This window comes from Antrostomus carolinensis, unplaced genomic scaffold, assembly GCF_000700745.2.
Source record: "Antrostomus carolinensis isolate BGI_N321 unplaced genomic scaffold, ASM70074v2 scaffold15140, whole genome shotgun sequence".
Lineage (NCBI taxonomy): Eukaryota > Metazoa > Chordata > Aves > Caprimulgiformes > Caprimulgidae > Antrostomus > Antrostomus carolinensis.
The window spans coordinates 2,768-26,522 of NW_010289194.1; the positions used below are offsets into that span (position 1 = coordinate 2,768).

Sequence of the window (23,755 nt, forward strand, 5' to 3'; positions counted from 1 at the left end):
GCACATAATATCTTGCCTAATTTTTTCAAATAAATTAATTTTTCCTATAAAAGATACATCTATCTTCTAGGCTTTCTCTGAACAGATCTCTCATTTCTATTAGCAAAGGCAAACCAAAAGTTAATCTCCTTGCTTCAGAACAGCCTTTTGTGAAAAGAGTGGTGTCGAAAGGCAGCTCTTCAGCAACCACCATAATCCCTAGAAAAACCTGCTGTAAGCAAGCTCGATGGAATCTCTGCTTGGATTTCTGCTTGTGGTGCAGGGCACTGTGCTCCTTACAAAGAGATACTCTAACATCATCCTTATACGCTGTGTTACTCTCAAGAGCAGGTTAGTCACAAAATACTGCTGCAGAAGCCAACTGTTCCTGGTTGAATTTCTACCAAAATGTGGTCTGGCCATATCTACTATTTTTAATGAGCAGAAAATGATAACAAAAATAAACACACCACGAAGTATTTAAAATGGCAATAATACATAACCTTGGAAGATACTTATTCCCCCCAAATTTACACTTTTACTTTACTCCAAAGATCTACTGTACAAAGAACTTCAGTAAGTGCATTTATGTAATGAACCATATCTAATAAAACCAAATACTGCAAAAAACAATCATGCTGATGTAAACATAAGTGAAGCAGAGAGGCTGTGAACACCATGATGTGTCTTTATTCAAAGTAACATCCTTTTCAATCATCAGACACAAGGTGGGGAAAAAAAAAAAAAAAAAAAATTCACACCAAAACACAAAGCAGAAAAATCCAAGTTTTTTTCCTTCAGAAGGGTTAAATAGCCTTTAGCTAAGTTTCAAAGTAGATCTAGGGTTTTATCCGCCTGATTAAGTAAGGCTTTTAACAAGTGAAGCTGTAATTAAGCATAATGATAGTGGAACAAGCAAAGTTAGAATCAGGTATATTAATTATAAGCTTGGGAGATGCCCACTCTTAATGGCATTTGATGCTCTTCCTATTCAGAGAGGGTTATTTTATCTTCAATGTGCTGGAGCTGCGGTGGAAATTTTCCACAGCACCTGTATTGGCACAAGTATTTCTTGCTGGGGAGACAGCCACAAGGACTGTGTTGGCTCAGACCATGCCCACGCTCTAGCAGCACCACTCTTCCTGGAGCATTCAAGGGGTTTCAGTCCAAGAGGCTAAGGAGCTCATAAGAACTCACAAAGTCCTGTGTGGTGTTACACTAAGAGGCTGTAATGGAGAGTTACAACTTTGTTCTTCTGCGCTGCTCAGCTGCTGCCAGAATGCAGCACAATTGCCATGTTTAAGGCTTCTATAAAATCTACTGATCATGTTTCTCTAAAATCTGGACACAAGCCACATGAGTAAGAGTTCATGGCAAGTCTTTGTCAAAATCAAGATAGGAGATTGTGTAGAAAAGATAGGGCTTGATTTGGACAACACTGATCTGACTTTTACATGACGTTTAAATTGTACGGATTACAAAACTCCCAGCAAGCACTCCTGAGTACAAATACCACCCATAACTTAAATCAAGTGCCCAGCACTGATTTAGGCATAGTATAAATAAACCCTGCACAAACACTGGTTACATGCCTTATGAACCTGTATTAATCCTTAAAGAAAAATCAACAGAATCTAAAAAGCAGTCCAAAATTACACTGGAATGTGATGCAACCAGGAATAAATAAAAAAAAAATAAAAAAATCTATACAACTCCCATTAAAAAAGGAAAACCCATTAGAAAAACCATCTGCTAGCTAAGAAAGTATTTTTGTTACATCTTAACAAAATTCTGTCAATAAAATAGAATTACTGTATCTTTTGTATTACTTCCATTCTTCAATGCACACAGAACTTCTTCACTATTTTTGGTTATTTACTCTAAACTAGTACCAGACATTACAGACAATTTTAGGGGAAAAAATATTGCTGCAGACCCACAATAGGGAACAACTGTGCTAAAACAACCTATCTGTAACCCCTTAACCTAATCTGTAAAAAACCTGAAGAGTATTAAGAAGAGGTGTTTTTTACATACATGAGCTTGAGAATCAAAATTCAGAATTTTCTAAATACTTCTTATACTAAATTCAAGCACACACAGTCAGGCATAAATCAGCTGTAGAAAATGGTCCGCAAACTCCAGACTCCAAAGGATTAAACCAGCCACAACAAAAGAAAATCCAACTCAACAACAGTGGAGCAAAGACAACCCAGGCATTGACTACCTGAGTAGACAGAAATGCTCTGCCACTGAAACACTCTCTTCAGTGGATGACTCCAATTCCTCAGGTATCCAAAACTGGGTTTTTTTTTTCTTTTTTCCTACTACTTACAATCCTTCCATTAGTTCCTCTTCTGAATTATCTCAGAAGTGCTCATCCCCCTTCTTATAAGCTCCCTGTAATTCCAACCTCTTTTGTGTCACATCCCACAGGCGAATCTTTGTGCCTTCTCATATTCTGCTTCCATAAACCCTTTAATTCCTATCCATTTTAGCCTCTTTACTTGTAAATTAATTTTATTGCTATCCTTTCACCTGAAACAGCTTTCCTCTATCCCGCGTCTGTCTCAGAAAGCTTTTGCCTCACCTATTCAGCTGATAAACTTTTTTTCATGAATCTCCCTTTCCATCCATATTTTCTCTTTACTGAATTCCAAATTTATTTTATATTAGAAAAGTAAAAATATTTTGAAAGGTGCTGCAAATGCTAGTTGGTAATATATATAACATCAGAGCATTATGTAGAATGATAACTAGATGCAGTTACATAATGTAAACTTCTCCAGGGGTTTAAGGAAAATTCTAGAAAAATATTAAATCACTGTAGATTTTTTTTTTTAACACATTGATGGTCCAGGACTCCAAATAAAACAGAACATTTTTTCTCTCTGCTGAAGAAAACTTAGTTTTTACCAACGTAATATTATAGATAAGAGAAAAGCCCCCACGTGCCTCAGCCTCAAGGTTTACAGGAACAGTAGTCAGCTACCCAGCATGGTGTTCTCCACCATCCATTTCTGAGGCACATTGGAACAGTTTAACTCACCAATAAATGGAATAGAAGCCAAGGAGTCACCAGGTGGGCTGGAACCTGATGCTTTCCTTTCTTCTATTCTTTTTATGTGGACTTCTCTACGGGCATCATTAGGCAACCAACAGGTAGTGTCCGAGGCTGCCTCTTGGTCATTTACAGCAAGAATGTAGGACTGATGCCTCAAAGGCTGTGGAGTTTGGTGGCCAGAAGGTGATTTGTCCCGCATGACCACTGTGTCTTTGTCATTTTCTTGAACATCTGTTTGCAGAATTTCAGGCTCATGCACATCTTCCCTTTCGAAATCATGAAGCTTTTGTCTGATCGAACCATCTACATTGTCAGAGGTAGCTGAACTCTCACTTGTTGGCTGAACAGGTTTGGCGGAAGCTGGAGACAGAGAGGAGGGTTGGATGGTTTTGCCAGTTTCTGTTTTGTGATCTGGGGCACCTTCTGCTCGGATCCTCGACTGTTGGTTTAACAGACCACTCTGATGCAAGTGATTTACTGTTCTTTGGTCTTTGCTGGCAATAGCATCCAGGCCCTGGTTAAGGGGAAACGATGGTTTTGCTGCATAGGGAGCAGAGTTCTTCAAAGAGCTACTTTTAGAACTTCTGGCTGGTGTGTGAGAGACTCTCTCTTGTGAAACAGTTGTAGGTTTTGAAACTCCCCCAGGAGTTTGCAAATCTCGAGAAGACTGTAACATTTTTACATCTGGTGGAACTTTCTGAAAATGAGAACCAGGCAGCGAAGCTCTACTACCTGTTCTCCTGTTGTCTGAAATATAAGCACTCGGAGCCATAGAAAAATTTTGACCTCGAAGGGACATATGAAACGCATGCTGTCTAGACCTCTCATAAATACCTCGCCGATCGTCTTGCTCGGTAAACCCTGTCCACTTGTAAGTCTTTCTCCTGTCTCCATTAGTATCTGTAATTAGATTCTCAGAATGAAAGTTTTCTAGCACTTCACCCTGTTTGCTGAGATAATCCCATGACCGAGCCCTGTGATTCCTAGCATTAACTGAAGGGGAAGTTAGAGTATCTTGTGAAGCACTTCGTGGCCATTCTTTCATCAACACAGGATCTTCAAGTCTTTCCTGGGACACACTTCTCTGCCGGACCTGAACAGACTGTGGAACCCTGTCATGAGAGGTGCTCCTACGCCGTACCTGCGAAGCAGTGCGATTTGGCACCACTTGATTATAATCAGTTGTATTCTGAGAAGCTGCTCTCAAACTATCCAACCTCTCCTGTATTGTTCGGGAGCCATACATGTGCATGCGCCTGTTATCAATGTACTCTTTGTAAGTTTTGTAGGTCTTCCAGTCTATATGCTGGTGGGACGTTGGAGAACTGTAATGATTAGTAGAGACTGAGGGTGAGTCTGTGGCTTGAGCAGGAGGTCTAGTGCTTGGGATTCCCTCTGAACATACTACATAATTTGAAGCTTTACTCAGTGTTCCAGTTGGATCAACTGGCCTTGTTATTGGAGTCTGGGGAAGTACAATGGCAGTGGACACTGAAGAAGATGGTGAAGTGGTCCGTGCTTTTAGACTAGTTTGATCTTTTAAACCGTATCTTACTTCCTCTGTCCTGTGTGATGGACCAGTATGATTATTCCTACAAGATGGCAAATCTACAGCCTTCTCAGAAGGCACAATAACAGTCCTTACAGTTTCATTGCAAACACACACTGCTGTATTTGATTTTGCAATGTCTGTTGGTGATGGAGGCACTTGTATTTCCATTCTGTAGGCCCTCTCTGGCTGTGTCAATGCCCGTACTGGTCTACTGACTTGCTGTTTCCCCAGTGAGAAGTCAGAAGATAGCTTGTCACCAGCTTGTGCCATAACAGAAGCCGTGGATGTCAGGCGTGGATAACATATTGGTGGTGGTTCAGGTATGTTGTGGGCATTACCACTGTAGGCTTCATTGCCTTTCAGGTAGGCATCTTGGGAATACGCCTGTGGAGAGAAGATTGAATAGTCAGTGAGAGAGATGGAAAAGTTCACCATCTAGTATTTGCACCATCAAACTTCAAGAGAGGGAACGCAAGCACAAAATTCACACTATCAGTTTAGATAAAATGTTAAGTAAAAAGATAAAAATAGCATTCCATCCCCTTAATGAGTAGAAACAGAAGAAGCAAAACCACTACATACATTCCCTCCCTCAACAATTAAAAAACTGAACTGATGACCAATTTAAGACATACTGCAGGTAGGGCACTGAAGTAGGTTTCCCAAAATCCATCAAAACACAGTATTTTTCTCCTCCTTAATTTTGCTTTCTATCATGATGCTTCACACATTCTTCCCGTTTAAGCTTCACCTTGCTGGAAACCAGAATTTCACAGCAATTGACAGGTTAAAAAGCTGCATTATAAATTCAACTAGCACTAGAAAATTCCCTATTCACTTAGTGTATAAAAGAACTCTGTTCATGTAGTGTAGTACATGTGAAAAGTACATGCAAATATACATACACACACTCCTCTAAGATGTCTTCTATGTAAAAGCTACTGTTCCTAAACATAAAATGAATAAATTGAAGCAGTAACATCTTTGTTGTGAGCCAACACCCTATAAGTCATCTTACATTTTACAGTAGCCAGCCAGTACATGGCAAACAAATCTTACTGCAAAAATATTAATAATATGTAACATTTTTAACTTCAGGGTACAAACAGCACGAAAATTCATACATACCCACTACTGTCCACACACTATTAAAGACAAACTAAAAACTCAGATTAATTTCCTTAGTGTATTTATGTGCACCTTTATGTTTAAGAGCCCAAGTCCTGAGAAAAAATGGTTATATTGCACTTAATATGTTTCTGTAGCCTTTCAGAAAAGCAGCATTTATCATTCTAAAATTGACAGAACATTCACAATAATAAATCAATGAGAAGCATACAGCATACTTAAACAATATCCTATTACTGAAGAACTTTAGCATGACTTAGTTCAGTTTAAACATAATGAAATAAAGAGCCAACGCAGAGCCTGCCAATGCAACAGAAGATTAAAATTATTTCCCAGGGCTTTTAAATGCGTAGGCGTTGTTATCATATCACAGCATTTCCTGTCCAAATCATAACATGCTCAATTCCAGAATATCAATGTGCCCTGTCTTAACATTAGACAGGTTATAAAAGCCCAAGTGCAGCCATAAAATTAATACAGAGCAAAGTACAGAGGAGGGCGAGGCATTTACAATGCTGCTGCAATGTTACACCGAGCATTAGTGAAGTGCAAAATATTAAAGCACACTGCGAGAAAACCGACCAAGTAACACAGGCACAAACCACAAATTAAGACATTAGCATTATGAAGAAAATTCAGCTCAGAGTACCTAGCTCATTTCCAACAAACTTGCTGTTTCATATTCTTGCTTCTCACAAATCATTAAGGAAAACATGCCTTATAAAACCATCACAGAAATGGCTACTGTACATTTCTTACCAGTGCTGTGACATCCTTTGTAAACTGCAGCTGGCAGAAAACAGGAAAACATAGTAAAAGCTGCTTACAGATGTAAAGACAGAATTATGTTGTCATATTGATGTTAAATTGGACACAGCAAGCTAAAAATACAACTACACTGATTTCACTGGAAGGTACCAACAGAGGTAAAGGGCAGTAGAGCATAAGAATAACTTCACCCTCCTTGTGAGCATGTCCATCTCAGGCTTTTATCTGCTCCTCGCATTTATCCTCCGCTCTTACAGAAAGCAAAATACATCTGTGCCATTTTGCCTTGGTGCATCCCTACCACTGCCAGCAGAGAGCTCTGGCTCTATGCAACAAGACTTCCCTTCCACTACAGCAGCATCACTGTCTCTCACTTCCCCTGGGCTGCTACCATCCCTGCTTCCTGGTGACGAAACAACGGCTTTATTATGCATTTAAAACAGCACGCCCCTTCCCCACATATATCTGAACATGACCACAAGCTGTCAGCTGACTGCAGCTGCTTTCATGCTGCACATCTGAAATTAGAGGAATGATGCTGCAGAAACACTCTGCTCATGTGATTTTTCCCCACCCCCCCTCCACTCATAGTAAAAATCAAGCCAGGTTTCCACTGGCACATTTAACAGAGGGAAGGAACATACAAAGATAAATATTTCTAAATTACTAAATAAACAACTACTTAAAATCTTACTAGGTAGTAAGATTTTTTTAATTTTTTTTTAAAGATAAAAAATAAAAAGATGCCGAAGACCCAGCAAACAGAGCAAGAGACTACTGGCATGCAAGACAAACAAATACAATTATCCCCCCCCTCAATCAGAAAACAATTATTACTTTATACAGCTGATAAAACATTTCAAAACCTGGGATATGCACACATTACACCAATATGAAATACACTGCATTTATGTTTTTGTAAAACATGCCCACAATAAACAATGCTTCACTGACTTTGACAGCAGAAAGGATAAATTCCAAAACTGGTGTGATCTGATCATAGCTGAAGACTACAAATGAGTATAAAAATCAGTTCTCAGCTCTTGACAAAATTCATCACAGATATTAAAAGACCTTCTTCAAAGACAACATTCTCACAGGGTCCAAAATTAGATCAGCTAGGCTTTCTCCTCCCCGCCCCCACCCCCCCAAAAAAAAGGAGTATGTTTCCATGATTGTAGGTATATTTGGACAGACTGCTCATTCTCAGTAAGTCAGTTACTGTAAAAAAGGTTTTGATGATGGCAAGTGTAGTTCTCCTTTTAAACTCATTCCACTCACCTCCCAAGAAATCACTGAAACAAAGATGAATCTTCTTTTAAGAAAGAAAAAATTTATAAATAGGGGCTGTGACATTTCCCCAAAGAATATTAAATATCTTTGTTTCATAATTCTGCTTAAGGGCCTAGTCAGAAATACCACAACTTACAAAGAAACGCACGGATCTGTTCCAAATAATGTCATGATGAATGATGCATTATCAGCCTTTTTACTCTGAAATATTTTAATTGCTTTAACCAGAAAATGACTACTACATTTTTAGAAGATGTTAGGGACTAAAAAATGTGAAGTACACTAATATACTTATTAGCATTCATACACTATTTTGATACTTAACATATTTTGCAACTGTATATAAAACACAGTTTGAATATTACTCTCTTCTTCCTTTAGTTCCTCAAAAGATATAGTATGTGGAAATACTACCTTAATCTCAGAGGATATACTCATAAAAAAGCCATTAGGGTATGACTCAAATTTAAGTCTTTAAAAAGCCTTCCAACTTAAAAAAAAAAAAAAAAAAAAATCCAGATCAGTGATGTTCCTGATTCAGACACCAGTCAAGCCACTCAAATTCCTACGGGAGCTGGGTACTGAGCAGTTATTCAGAATTTCCAGCATGACTGAAAGAAAATCGGTTTTGGTGTTTTACGAGCTCTTTCCCACCTTCTCAAAACAACAGCAGCTATGGAAAGCTTACCGTACGAATACAACAATTGAGAATGATATTAATAGCTTTGATGGATAACAGCTCTGCAACAATTACTAGAAGAAAACTGCTGTGCTTACAGTAAGAACTCAGTGTGTTTCCAGTTACTGGGTACAATGTCTTCCCCACCTTGCAACCTGGTTTTGTTTGCAGCAAGTTTGCAAACTCCTATGGCAAAGAATTAACTTATTACTGTGAATTTGTATAACCATTAGCACATTAAGGGTAAGGCAATCCATTCACGCCGTTATGACATGCAAAATACATTTTGAGCAAATAAAGCACTGTACAAGACATTTTAGGTTTTTTGCTCACATTTTTCCCCACTTGATTTTATGCCACTTGATGTTTGAATAACAAGAGTCGACATACAAGGATTTCTCTTTGTAAGAATCATGGTGAAACCCCATACTTTCAAGAGCTCAAACCAATCATGTCCTACACCCCTTAGCTGAATACAGAAAAGCATGTAGGCATATGCTTCACTGAGGATGAGCACGCTTCGCTGCTCTTCACTAAAGGATGAATAACAACACGGATTTCAACTGAACTACTTGCAAAATTGGAGATAAGCATTTTGATGAATCAGAACCTAATGTGCCCAGCACCTTGCAAGACTGAGCTTGAGGCAGTCTTCCTTCCTTCTCCAACCAGTATGCTTCACATTATGTTTCTTTACTAAATTCTTCTCTTCCCCAGTCCTAACTTCCTCTCACATTTAGCATGAGTATGGGAACTGCACACCAGAAAAGGTTTTCAGTTGTCTTAAGAGAGAAAACTTTCCAGTTATAGTTTGACCTGGCAAGAATGTAAGTAATACAGCCCAACTGGTTTCAAACCTAGCAAATGCTAGTCAGACAGCATTATTTGGAAAAAAACGCACACCCTTTCTTCCCAATGGCAGTGAATTTTAGTATATAAAATTTAATCCATTAAGCCCAAGAAATTTAATTTACAAATACAAGCTGTGTAAGAGACTTTCTTGTAAGTATTAGTCCAAATTGAGGTGAGGAAAGTTTATGCAAATAGTATTTTCTACCATATCGCAAGGTTAGATAACAAAATTCAAGTCTCTTCTTCTAGGTCAGTACACTTTCACACCACACACCTCCTTCCATTGTACTCGCTGCCAGAGCTTTAGTACTAACCTCTGCACACATTAGCAACTGCGTCAGTACAAAATCTGAGAGTAAACAAGTGCTCCGTGATTCTAGACCAAATACACCTACTTATGAAAATATGTCTATTTATTAAAGTAAAACAAATGAAAATATTTCAGTTTGCCAATGAAACAGTCATGTTGCTCCACTAAATCTGATGCAACTGGATGGTCTCAAGAAAAAAAAAAAATTAAAAGAGGCTATTGTTGAAGTTGATTGCGGGCAGACCTGTAGTCAGAGGCATGAGGTATTGGGGTATATAAAACTCTAGAATAAATTTCCTTAGGTAAGTTATTTCTATTTTTTCTTATTTTTTAATACAGGTGTGTAACTGGCAATTTCAGGGTACTACAAGGCCTTGAAAGCTGTCAAATTCCACAAAAATTCTAAGTATCAGAAATGACAAAGCAGCCATCTCTTCTGCCCAGATCTCCCAATATACCAAAAACTTCTGTATAACCTGTCTAGAAAGAGGGGAAAAAAGAAAATAACATGCTTCAACTCATTTTCACTTGCTTTCCTGGGCATTCCTATCTGGGATTCTTTTGTTCCTCTACTATCTATGACAAGAGAAACATTTCTGTTCAAACTCTGTCAACTTTCAGTTATCCATACACAGTTTCAATGGACTGTAATTTTAAGGAAAGATTAGCAAATAAATTAAAAGATATGCAAGAGGGAAGTAAATATATCAAAAACATTTATTAGTAAACAGCCCCCTTTTATTTCCACATTTACCTTTATTCACAGAATGCCCAACAAAATCTTTTTGTAAACGAAACTACAGAGATCTTTCTGGAATGCCAAGGCATGCTTCAACAGACTTGCATGCTACTAAAATTTAATGGCAACATCACCAGGACTATAAGTAATGTGCTACCTTTTGGGATAATTCCTATGAAGAAATGATTTTTTAAAATTCATTTGAAATGAAACTGTTGAGTGGATAGCAAGGGAAGTGCCAGAAAATTAAAGATGAAAAATCAGGAAAACTTACCCACAGCATGTGTGTGTCTATATACACATACACAAAGTAAATACACATATTTACAAATTCATATTGACATACATTTGCATATAGTAAACCCTGTAAGATAAACATGAGTGTGCTACATTACAAATAACCTTCCAAATGAAAAGTTCCAATGTAGATCATATTATAGATGCACTTTTAGAAGAGTAATATTTTCAAGTTCCTGATACTCAAAAATTCAGTGACTTGTAAGCTATATTCTTCTCTACATACAAACGGATGATTACCAAACAAGCAAATTCCAACATGTACCTACCCTGAAGAAAATCGTCCCAAAACCCTGCATATTAAGGACACTCTAACACACGTGTGTTACACACTACAAAGTCTACTGACAAAAATCATAATAAGGCTGATCTGTAAGTGGGCTTAGCAATCTCAATTTTCTCTCTCTAGGGAGTACCTTTACATTCAGTACTTTTTGTGTAGCACAAAAATCTCTGAATGACTGAAAAGCAACACAATTTGAAGAACTTTTTCGTATTAAATTTGTTATCCAAAGGCTACAAAACTGCAACAAATCAATTAAATACACTTGAGAAAAAGAACTATTTGTAGTCAACCTAGATGTGTCTTGCTAGAAGTCAGTACTAAAACCTACAAGATGCCAGAATTCTGTCAAAAAAGGTTGTGAATGCTACAGAAATTGTATACAGGTACACCAAATTTGAAATACTGAGGAGAGTATAATAATGCAATAATAATAATCCTCCTCCTCAAAATGGTTACATACCTAGAAACATTTCAAAATTATCAAGAGATTAAGTAAACTAATCTCACATTTGAGGAGGAGCATGAAAAAAACCGAACACATTCATAGTTGTCAAGAGTTCAAGTTTTTGTCATGGATAGAGATGTTTAAAGCATCCTTTCCCCCATCCCCAAGTGACATTTCCAAGATCATGTCAGTGAGCAAAAACAACTGACACTGACTTCACTAATGGCAGGTTTCCACATGTAATTCCGTTCTAAGTCAGGAGAATGCACATGCCACAGAGGGCAATAACCTGTGGATTGGACCACTTCATTGTTACTACTGATGAATGGATTTAAAGCCCTGTTTTCAGGAAATTCAATATACCAAGAGGTTCACAGACATACATGGGTATTTCTGAAGACTAAACTCAAGGTTTATAAATAGCAAACTAAGGATAGAAACAAGCAACTGTGCTCTTTACTTACTTAACCTAGCAATTACCACATGGAGCAGACTGCAAAGTACTATAAAACTTACCACAACTAGCATCATCCCTGACTATAACGAAGCTATTCCATCCTCATTGCACTAGATAAACCTTTCAGTAGCTCCTACTACAATATCCAGGAGTGGTTTGAGTTCTTCTGTTTTTACAGCATACTGGTATCTAACATCAACAGTTTACAATGAGCAATACCATCTGAAGATATTTACAGTTAAATATATGACATACATTAAAGAAAACAGCTAGATTCTTTAACATACTGTAATAACTTAAATAACAGAACTTCAGTGACAAAAGTCTAAGTTTTTCCTCAATTAATAAAAGCACTGTACACCTTACCATTTATTGTTCACTTTACACTTATACTGACACAACCACAACAGAGATTATTGTTATCACTTATTTATATGAGCTGTACTTCACTCAGGAATAATAATTTGCTCTGAGGTTTATATTTTATTTAGACATAGTATTTCCACAAAAGCTAATACAGCATTAATCACAAAGATAAAAATAGAAAAAAAAACCCAAAAATATGCAGTTTCTCAGCTGAAAACAAAAAGTTACTGTCTTTTCACAGGAGTGAAAGGAATAACATTCTATGCTGTTAATCTGAAAATATTTTAAACATGAGTGTTTGGCTTTGAGTAGAGCAAAGTCCTTCACCAGATGTTGTCATGAGAACAGTAGAACCTAACATGTAAACACCGAAGATCACCATCTTCAGAAGAATTGTATAGATTTTTCATTTGACTGAAGTTACAGTGGTGCACTGTATCTCAAAAGACTGCTAATTATCATTGTAGAAGTTAGAAGATTTTTCCTCCTCTGTGGTAGTCTAAAAGTGAGAAAACTACAGGCCATAACTGATGACTTCTGTTGTATGATGCAGTTCATTTCTACCAACTGTATCTTCACATGACTGACAAATGAAAACACAGATACTAAAATACAGGCCGTGACATAACCACATGAGCAAACTGCAGCTACCAGAAGTCTTTTCCAAGAGGCCTGGCTACACACGGCACTCAGTCTTGCAAACTACAGAAGTAAACATCTGGCTCTTCACGGCTTTCCTCTGGCACATGCTACGTGGAACTGACAGTCCCCAAGATACGCCCACTTTTACCTGAACAAATGCATCATAGCAAACAGGAGCACAAACTCCTCCATGTTGTTATCAAAATAACGAACCAACCCAACACAGCAGCAATCAACTGTCAGAAGGAACTCACAAAAGCTACAGAGGCAACGCAATGCATTTTTTGCAAAGTGATGACTCTTAAACCTAATCCTCTTTCTGTCTTTAAAAGATGAGCATAAAATAGAAAATTCACAACTCTACCACATCCTACAACTCAAAAATAACTTTTTTTAATTACATCTGGAAATTATTCCCACACATACCTCCACTTTTTTTTTCTAGAAGTCCCACAGGCAGACACTTTTTCCTTTAGTCCTCAATCTCCTCCAGGACAATTACTCTATTTTCCTTTTACTACCCTTCTCTCGTCCAAAGGCAAGGTCTGTCCTTCTTCTGCCACCATTATCTCACTTGTTAACGTAAAAAGTTAAATTCTGATCAATTGTTTCTCATCTATACTTCACATGAAGCTTTCACTTTGTGTTCCAGCAGCAGTGGGAAGATGTACCTAAGAGCTTCTCATCCAGCCAAATACAAAGGTTTCACTTTAAACCTACAAATCTTGCCTTGCCTAGATCCTTACGCTGTTATGGCTACAACACTGCATCAGATGCATATGGCCATTCAGATAATTTAAAAGTTAGAACTATTCCTGCATTTCTACATATGCACTGTTTCAATTAAAAATAAATAAATAAATAAATAAATTAAATCCAGTTTTTCCCTCCCACTTATTCATGCAATCAAAACTCACTCCCTGCCCCCAACATTTTCTGTACTGGATTACTGAAATATTTCTTTATCAAGTGTTCTCAAAATATCACTTCTATTCTAACAATCTTGACTTGTTTGCCTAACTGGCTTTCAGTTTAAAACAGAGTTTCTTGGGTCTTTTCTTTAGCCATTAATTTGTCTTTTAATATTGGAAAACAGCTACCAAAACACACAGGTTTTTCGTAACTGTTTTTTAAAGTCACATCTTAATATTTCTGTATGGATTAGAAAACACAGTTTTCCAACTACTAACCAGAAAGTCTACCCTGCTTGTCTTCATCTCCTTTCCTCTACTTCCAATTAAAAATAAACTAGAACATATCAATACATCAGGTGTTTTTCCAATTCTTCACAATACGTGCCTACACACTGTATTCTATTCACAGCTCTTTTGGACTTACAGACTGAATGGGAGATGAATTATTTCACTATATATGCAGTTCAAATTGAGAACATATAGGAGCTAATGCAACAAAAAATTACAGCGGGTACAATTAAAAAATTTGATAATAACCTTCAGCACATTCATCACCTTGCTTCTTTCCTGGAAATCCACTGACTATTAGTGAGTTATTAACAAAAGCTAATTTTAAGTGCCATATGATAGTTTTTTTAATTCCAATGTAGTAATGATTCCAAACTTCTTTAGAATTAGACAACTTAAAGAAAGCAATCCAATTCATAAATTCTAACATAGGGAAGCTAATCCAAAACATAATAAAAATACAAACCCTAAGATTTTTATTTTTTTTACAAGATACTAGAAATAGCATATGAAGACGGTATTCTCCCCTATATTTGGATTCCTCTGAAATTTCAGAGATGGCAAGTAAGTAGGAAAATATCTAAGGAGTGACAGAGAGATAAATGTTAAGTCTCTAATTATTTGCTGGTAGCACAGTCCAAAGACTTTGTAACCAACAGTAAGACATTTCACTTTAGTCAACATAGGGTCTGAATAAAAGCTTCATAAACATACCAACTGAAGGATGTCCTCATCTTTCGGCATAACACTAAGCTCCAATATGCTGTCACTGAAAGAAACAGAAAAAACACACTGCACATGAACTTTTGGAAAATATTTTCAATTCTTGTCACAAAGATGATCCACTAACTTCCACAGACCAAAACCATTCAAAGACACCCACACTCAGCTATTCTGTCAATTTACTTTGCACAACAGAAATAAATACTGATTTCCGTCAGCACCTTAGCAAATAAAAGTAGAACAGAAATCTGACTGAAGACTACATCTATGTTCTCAGCAAAACCAGAGTATTAACCCAACACACTTTATCTCTGTCAGGTTGTTCTTGTTGTTGTTTATTTGTGTTTGGGGTTGTTTGGGGTTTTTTTTTTCCTTCTTGACTCCTAAGGTACCTAAGTACATTAATTGTTTCAAGCTTCTCTGATAAAACAAGGTGGCAAACCTTTGAACACAACTTAAAACTTCTCTCTTTCTTCCATTTAAAACTAAAGTCTGTTAACTCTCTAAAATTGCTGGGGAAATGTCATAACCACCACATCATGTGAAAAGTGGGGCAACAGCAAGGCAAGCACTGACTTACACCTTTCCACTCCAATCACCTCCTAGCAAAATCAATTTAAACAGATTCAGTAAGTCAGATGACATCTAAAATATGAAAAAAACCTTGCTATTTACAAGTGATGAGTCTGTCAGTCTGAACTGCTGAAACCAAAAGCAGCAGCATAAAGATTCAGGAACCAGACAGTTCCATCAGTATCATTTAAATACAGGCAAAATCAGGACACCAAATGTACAATTTATTGGTTATCCAGAGTCAAATACCGTAGAACAGTGTAGTATCTACCAGAAAAGTATTTTCACAAGCAAGAGACAAGTATATGCTTGTAACATTGGATACAGAACAGGTGAATTCATTATCTCATCTGAGATAAGAGGAATACTCTGTTCACATACATAAAATGTAAACTGGAACAGGTACAGAGAAGGGCTCCCAAAGAGATGGTTGTACAGACTATTTTAACTACACTCACAAAACGGAAAATGAAGAGATTATGACTGTTACTTAGAAATCTCATGTTATATGTCACAAGAAGAAAGGATATTTAAACAAACTGACCACTACCAGCGCAAGAAAAAAAAACCGACCTAAGTGGATATAGAAATGTGCTTATCTGTATTGGTCAGTACAGTGCATTTAGTGAGAAAAAACAAAACCAGCACAGAGGTGGGCCAACAACTTCAGGGCACACAGAACTATCTATGAAAGCACTGAGAGAACCTCAGTGTCTTTTTGCTGCAGAAAGGAAAGTCATCTCAAACATGTAACGTGATTTATTGTGCTTTTTATGAAAAATGTTTTAATTTTGTGGTTCCTTTTCCATTTGTTAGCAACTGCAGACATAAGGCTGCATTCCAAAATAGCAGAGTAAGGGTATTCAGTTTCACAATGTTCTTAAACCATTACACATTTCGGAAAAAATAAAAAAGTGTTCCCCAAGCAGCCTAAATTAGTTTTAAAACCAAAGATCAGCAGTGATAGATTTAAGTTTTCCTTTTTAAGTCTATACATAGCTAAAAAACCCTAAGTCTTCAAAAGTCTTCTAAAGATTTTTCAAAATACTGAATTTTAAGAAACACAAAAGTATTAACTTTTTTCTGTGCATTTACAACAGCACTTCCCATTCTGACTGAACGCATAAGCAGCTAAACTAAAACTTGTTCTTTAAAAGCAGTGTCATCAGGAGTCCACCTTTGCCTGAACTTTTTTGTGTGGATATTAAACTATTTAGCAGGGCTAAAACAAAAAGAGAAGACGAAAGAGACACCATAGACATTTCCAATGAAGTGTTCAGACTTCATTTCTACATGCAGGTAACATGTATATGTAAATTTGATTAGGCAACTTATGGTTTGATAATAATCAATGCTTACTTGCAGGATGAAGATTTCGAAAGTAAAAATTACAATAAATAATATTGTTCCTCTTCAAGTATTTTTCATATAAAGGGAAGTTCCCTACTTACAACGCGACACAGAACAAACTATTCTCTTATACAAGTATTCTGTGCATTTTTTTTCTTTTTTTAAGGAAAGGAGTTAAATCCATTTACGGTATTTTTCATATAAAGGGAAGTTCCCTATACAACACGACACAGAACAAACTATTCTCTTATACGAGTATTCTGTGCATTTTTTTTTTTTTTTAAGGAAAGGAGTTAAATCCATTTACACAGTTTAACACCTTTTTTAGTAGCCATGCAAAAGAGGAAAGGGTTCCACTCATAAAAAACGTTTTATACATAATTCAAATAACTACTTAATTATTCTATTCCAGTTTGCCTGCAGAATCTTCTTTTTTTGGATTAAGATGAAGATATTTAATTGACTGATGTACCTATTTGGCATGTAAAATAATGCCCTGGGTCTTGGGTATACACTGTTGTAAAACAGTACTGTCTGTACAAATACAAAATGAAAAAGCAATACATGGCTAGTTTTATCTCCAGAAAAGGTTATAAAAAAAGACAGATTCCATCTTTCCAACTCTTGTGTAGAAAGTACTAATGACACAAAATGCCTTTCAGTCTGCCTTGCCAGTCATACCTTTGAACAGTTTTGGAAAAAAAAAAAAAAATAAAAGCACCTGGGATGTACATATTGTGATTAAATCTTGAATAAAGACTCCACTAAAATGGGAAGGTCAGGATCTTGTTTTTTCTACTAACTGTTAAGCATAACTAAGTCTTATTGTATGAAGATTCACCAAAAACAGAATGTGACATGAGACGTATTTAGAAAACTTTTTTCCACGTTGATCAAAATGCATCTTTTTTCCACATAACTCATTATTACATTGGAGACTTGCTGTTATAGAACAGAAATTGACACTGAGAAAACTGTAAAAACAGAGGCAGAAATGAGACATGAAAACGAGTATCTAGATTAATGAATGGACATTATTTAACAAATCACTGTGAGTTGCAGGAGCAGTAAATATTACCATTTCTGCAACTCTGTGCAAGGTTCATAACTTGCTGCAAAATACAGGAAAGCCAAGATGTACTGTAGATGTTTTGCAGGTGTGCACTAGGATCAAATTTTTCCTTTACCAGATATGCTGATTTCTAGTTATCAGATCATAGAATGGTTTGGATTGGAAGGGACCTTAAAGATCATCCAGTTCCACCCCCCCTGCCATCAGCAGGGACACCTTACACTAGACCAGGTTGCTCAAAGCCTCATCCAGCCTGGCCTTGAACACTTCCAGGGAGGGGGCATCCACAACTTCCTTGGGCAACCTGTTCCAGTGTCTCACCACCCTCACAGTGAAAAACTTCTTCCTAATATCTAATCTAAACCTCCCCTCTTTCAGTTTAAACCCATTTCCCCTTGTCTTGTCATTAGTTGCCCTTATGAAAAGTCCCTCCCCAGCTTTCTTGTAGGCCCCCTTCAGGTACTGGAAGGCCACTATAAGATCTCCCCGGAGCCTTCTCTTCTCCAGGCTGAACAGCCCCAACTCTTTCAGCCTGTCCTCATAGGAGAGGTGCTCCAGCCCTCGGATCATCCCGGTGGCATAAGCAAGATCTCATAAGCAAGGTAGATTTTTCCAATTTTCTTTTTAATTGACACATATATGTGTGGTGTATGTACACCTAATCTGCTTATTTCAACTTCAGATAACCGTCCTCTATAGCACTCAGTGTGATTTGCTGCCAAGAGACAAGTACTGACATAAAAGGACTGTGGCACAATTCAGCACACCCATTCTCAAACCCTTCTCAGCATTCAGTAAATATATGAAAACAGAAATAGTGAACCTGAGTGTGTATTAAGGAAAATTTTAAAATACTATGACTTTTTCAGAACCACCGTAAGTGGTCATTTCCTGCTTAGTATAAAAAAAGTGTGGCACACAATGGAATACTAGTATCTTACCTGTTCTGTATTAAAGCAATGACTTGAGAATATGTCTTCCCAATAACACTTTCTCCATTGACTTTTATAATTCTGTCACCTGCAAAGGGAAAAGTTCTATCTTCAATTAATTTTTCTAGACAGTTTTTTGGTAATTTTTATTTTGTACTTCTGTACCTCACAGTAATCAACATCACCAATATGTTAAATTCAAGGTTAGTCTTTAAAAATGAGAAAAAGAAGAAAATAAAAGATGTACAATACAACCACATGTAACCATATACAGGATGCTAAGTTTCTACTGCTTTCTCAGAACGTTTTCTGATGCAGTATCTTATTCTAAGCTTCCAAATGAATCACCTAGAAACTCACAGAAAGAAAACCACAAGCAGCTGTAAGCTATACCAGAGGCTCACTTAAATATCCCATTTTCAAATAAAGCTTTTGATGTATGGTAAAACGTACTGACAACTGCTCAATTCTTAAGCGAATTCTAAGTAGATATTTAATTCCAGCACTTAACTGCAAAACAAAACCAAGCTTTAATTCGGAACACTGCCAGGTGTAGCTGTGCACAATTCCTTTAGCAGCTGCAAATACTGCAATTTTGTACTACTTCCTTCTGAGAAATAAAGAACAAGTATTCCGAAAGGCTCCAGTTTCCTCCTGTCTCAGAATAATCTGGGTTGTTTCCAAGACATTACTGTCTCTTCAATGCATCATGGACAGTGTAATGGGTTATTTCTTATCCATCCTTAGATCTAACATCTCTTTTATCAGAGTTCTCCAAATAGTTTGTCACACCTTCCTCATTAAAAGCTTCATATAATTTTATAAATTAAGTGGAAAATATATAATGTAGAGCTATTTTCAGCTTTTGATGAAAAACCCATTCCATTCCTTCACCAAAAATCATATTTACATTATCTCTGATCAGAAGAGCAAAAAGGTATCTTGAATTTACTAATGAGGAGAAAATGGTCTAAAGGATTATAGGCAGGGAGCTTTGGAAAGCTGCTGGAGAAAGAAGAATTGAAAGAAAAGACCCACAGAAAGTGAGTCAAAGGGAATGGCTTTTTCAACGCTCCTTTAGAAACTGAAAGCCCTTTTTGTGTTTCCAACCTGATCAAATCAAAGCAAGGGAAAAGCTGTTCACTCTGAATAATCAGTCTGACTTGGTAGCAGTAACCTCTAAATGCTTGTGCTTCGTGGAGGTTCCCTATACAGACCTCAGGGGTTTCCAGACTTGCCAAACCACAAGTATCTGCTGACTGCTTTTAATTTGGTCCGCACACACAACAGTAACATCATGCAATTAAATTGGTGTGATATTTTCAAGTTTATGAAAGTTTATATATGCCCTTTTATCAGCTGGTTATTGCCCTCTTCCTCACCTGAAAGAACTCTTCAGAGTTTTGTCTCTTGTTTCCTAAGCAATGGAAGAAAGGTTGGTGGCAACATTTAATGGCTGGTAGCAATCCACATGACTGACAGGCATCTGTGATGGACGACAAAACCTATCCCACTGTTGCATACAGACAGACACCTTACATAACTAGGCTGAGAAACTGGACTTTCATGAAAACAAAGTTAATTTTGAAATGCTCAGTATCACACTGAAGTAAATCCTTTCAAAAAGTTGCAGGATAAAGAAATGCTATAGTTTGCCAAAAAATATTCTTATTTACAAGCTCTGAACCCTGTCCTGCTAGGTCATATGGCAAGACTTCCTCAGAACACACCAGACTTCTCTGGAACTTAGAACTGGCTTTTTTCCAGGCTGCTTCATAACTTGCCCACAGATGTAGATTTTTATTCACTATCCCCACTAAAAACTGTAATTAGGAGTATTTTTAAAGTAGGTCAGATCTATTCTTGCGCAGTCTTTATCTTTCAAAGAAAGAGACCAGGTTACACACAGCAGTTAAACAAGTTCACCTGAAGGATGCATCCAATGAACCTGACAAAAAACTCAGGTGGGACACACTGCAGAACCAGTTACATGAAAGAAGTGGGTGCAGGCAACTCTACAAAACAGAACTTCAATCAGTTTCAGGTACATATAAAGGGAAAGGCCAGTGCCCATAGGGTAAAAAAAGTATATAAAGCATGAAGTCTTTTTCTAATCGCTCTCTATCAATCTGGTGTCCCACTAAATACTTGATCAAACTAACATTTAATCTGAATGCACTTACACCATCTCCCTTTCCACACACATCTTAATCCTTTATATTCTTGCATGTATATAAATGACAGCATGAAGATCAAGACATGGGAAATGTGGATCTGTTTTGGTTGTCTGTATTTCAGTATTTCTAAAATACTTATGTTTGGAACTCACAGATACATTCCTTTTCAATGAAATGCCTCAGAGGTTAAATATGGGAAATATGATCTTTCTAAATCTAAGTAAGATAATTTTACAGGAGTATTCAAAAAATTCTCATAATGAATTGTGTTACATTTGAGATATTGTAACCTATTCCTCAAATTTGCAAGCATACTCCAAAGCTTTCTGGTGAGTAGCAGCCAGGTAGGTTCCTGAAACAGAACTCATTGATTCTAGGTAATGAAGCTTGGGTTGAGACTGTCAGTATTACAAAGGACCCTGCAGCAGTAAAATAAGAATCGACAAACAAACATAACTATCTAAACTCCTGTTAGATTATCAAGTATTTTTCCCCTTACTGTGACCATGAAACAAAGCTGAATTAAAAAAAAAAAACAAACAAAAAAAAAACAAAAACCAAAAAACCCCATCCAAATCAACAACAAATAAAAGAAAATGACAAAGAAACCCAAAACCGTTCATTCTGCAAAATAAGAAATGTACACAGTGTCTGTATCAGAGGTTAAGCAATCTACCTTGCTGATTATTCCCTGAGTGTTTTGTAATACAATTTCAAGAAAGGGATATAGTAATATATTTCACCCTAAAGTTTTAAACAAGAAATAGTGGCATGACCTAATTAGATATAACTGCTACCAGCAGTGTGTTTAAGGAGAATATTCTGGTAATTTAGAAATGTATTTTCTCATTTATTTTCTGTTCTTTATTCTGGGCTCCTAAAAATCTCTCCTATGCCTAAAAAGAAAATATTCTCTTCAGATTTTACCTCTTTCAATGTGGCAAATACTGAACAGAGTAGAAGTGAGCATGGCTCCTTTGTACAACTTCAACATATGCTGCACTTTATAAAGCCAAAACATTTCTTTATATAATAGCATTAAAATAATGCCAAAGTAGCCCTTCCCTGAACAACTACTTAAGGAGAAGTTAAAAAAAGAAAGATGCCTTATGCTGTACAAGCAGGATCTAGTACTGTTTTTAAATTGCGATCATCCTAGTATATTGGCATTTCTTTAGGAAGAAACATATGAAAATTATTCTATTCTAGTCAAATGCATGTACGTAACTGTTTTCTAAAGAAAATATCAATATCCCATTTTTGACACAAACACAATCCTTTCATAGAATATATGTTTTGACATATTTTTAAGAACAGAAACCTGTCTTTGTAGTGGTATCCATCTACGTAACTTATTAACATTTGTAAGACTTTCCATTCTAACAAAGCTTTTTTTCCTTTGGCATTTAAGTAAAGGTGTGACAAAGTACCTGGCACTTCACAAAAAACATGCTTTCTGCTCTCCAGTTTGATTATATCAAACAACTGAACAAAATTTGGTAAGAAGAAATAGACTTGGAGTGTTCCCATTTAATTTAAAGGAGGTGGAATAATTTAATTTAGCGGACAAAAACTTCAGTGTTTTTAGGCTATCAATTTGTCACAAGGCACAAGAAATAGAAGCTTACATGTGTCATTTTGCTCCCTTTTCTATTTCTTCTCACATATTTTATCATATACTTATACTTACTTTTTAAAAAATAATAATACAAAAAGAATAAGACTTTGATGCCTTAACATATCTTATATAGCACTTCCCGAGAGAACACAACAGTGCTTTTGAGATGAAAAACACTGGAGGATATTTTAAAAGAGATATTTCAAACTTCTGAAGGAAAGAACAAGGTTTAAATGGAAGACAGAACTTATGTAGAAGCTTAAATCATACATATTTTATGTCATGTATGCAAACATGCTATCAGTGTTATATAGTACCTGTGCAGAGTCCAGCTTCAAAAGCAGGTCCACCCTCTTTAACTTGTTTAACGAATATGGTATCCATTGGCTCCAGTCTATTTCTTTGTTTTCCTGAGGAAGAAAAAATACTTCTTAAAAGCATTTAATTACATTGCATTACAACGTTAGTTTTACTTTAAGAATTACTTTGAAATGTAATTCTGCTATGTTCATCATTACGTTAAATGCTGAAGCTCAATTTGGGGTGAGAGAAGGAAGAGAGACTAGCAGTCTAAAGACAGCATTTTGTTTGTCTACACTAAGATCTTTTAGGTGTCTGGGGAAAAAAAGAAAAAGGAGAGGGGTGGAGAGATGCATCTCAAACTTAAACTTGTGAATATGTCCAAGTAAGTGCTGTTTTTCAGATTCACTTCATCATCTTATTGCTACTTCATCCTCATGCTGATGCCTACACTGTTCAGTAAGAATTACTCCTTCCTCTTCTAGATTGCTACCTGGCCTAAGATATAAAGCCAGACAAACTGAGTAAGAAGTAGTGCAAATGGAAAAATTATTATTATTTTTTTTATTTTTCCTTAGAAGAATAAAATATAACCTTGATTTATAGTCCTTATGGAACAGTAACACCAATTTTCTAACAGTGCTTTTCAGATGCTCCACGGTGAAGTCTAAAGTTTTCTTGAAGATTTATGAAAATTCAAAAAGCAACGTGTCATTCAAAGTAAATTATAATGTCTGCATATGCTGTACGTATCCATATATACACAATATAAACACAGAAGTTAATCTACAGTAGTTAGAAACTGTAACACTTGTTTATTCTTGCCTTCTCAGTACACAACTTCTATGCTTCCAGAAACACAAGTACCTTGTGCTTTTACATGCATGCCACCAAATCTAAGTAATTCTTAGTTGAAGTAGTCACTGTTCCCAACTCCTATCACCAGTTACT

At 36.5% G+C, this 23,755-nt stretch overlaps 1 protein-coding gene across 1 annotated transcript; it reads right to left on the reverse strand.

Annotated features, from left to right (window-relative positions):
- Window positions 1–3,028: 3,028 nt before the first annotated feature.
- On the reverse strand, window positions 3,029–22,909 carry LOC104526084 (rho GTPase-activating protein 21-like; the record flags this gene model as incomplete). The annotated part of the gene is made up of 5 exons (XM_029085324.1): window positions 22,822–22,909; window positions 18,719–18,797; window positions 14,774–14,828; window positions 6,483–6,512; window positions 3,029–4,979 (listed from the first exon to the last, which is right to left on the reverse strand). Coding segments are annotated over exons 1-5 (2,182 nt in total), but the record flags the coding sequence as incomplete, so codon positions are not given.
- Window positions 22,910–23,755: the final 846 nt, after the last annotated feature.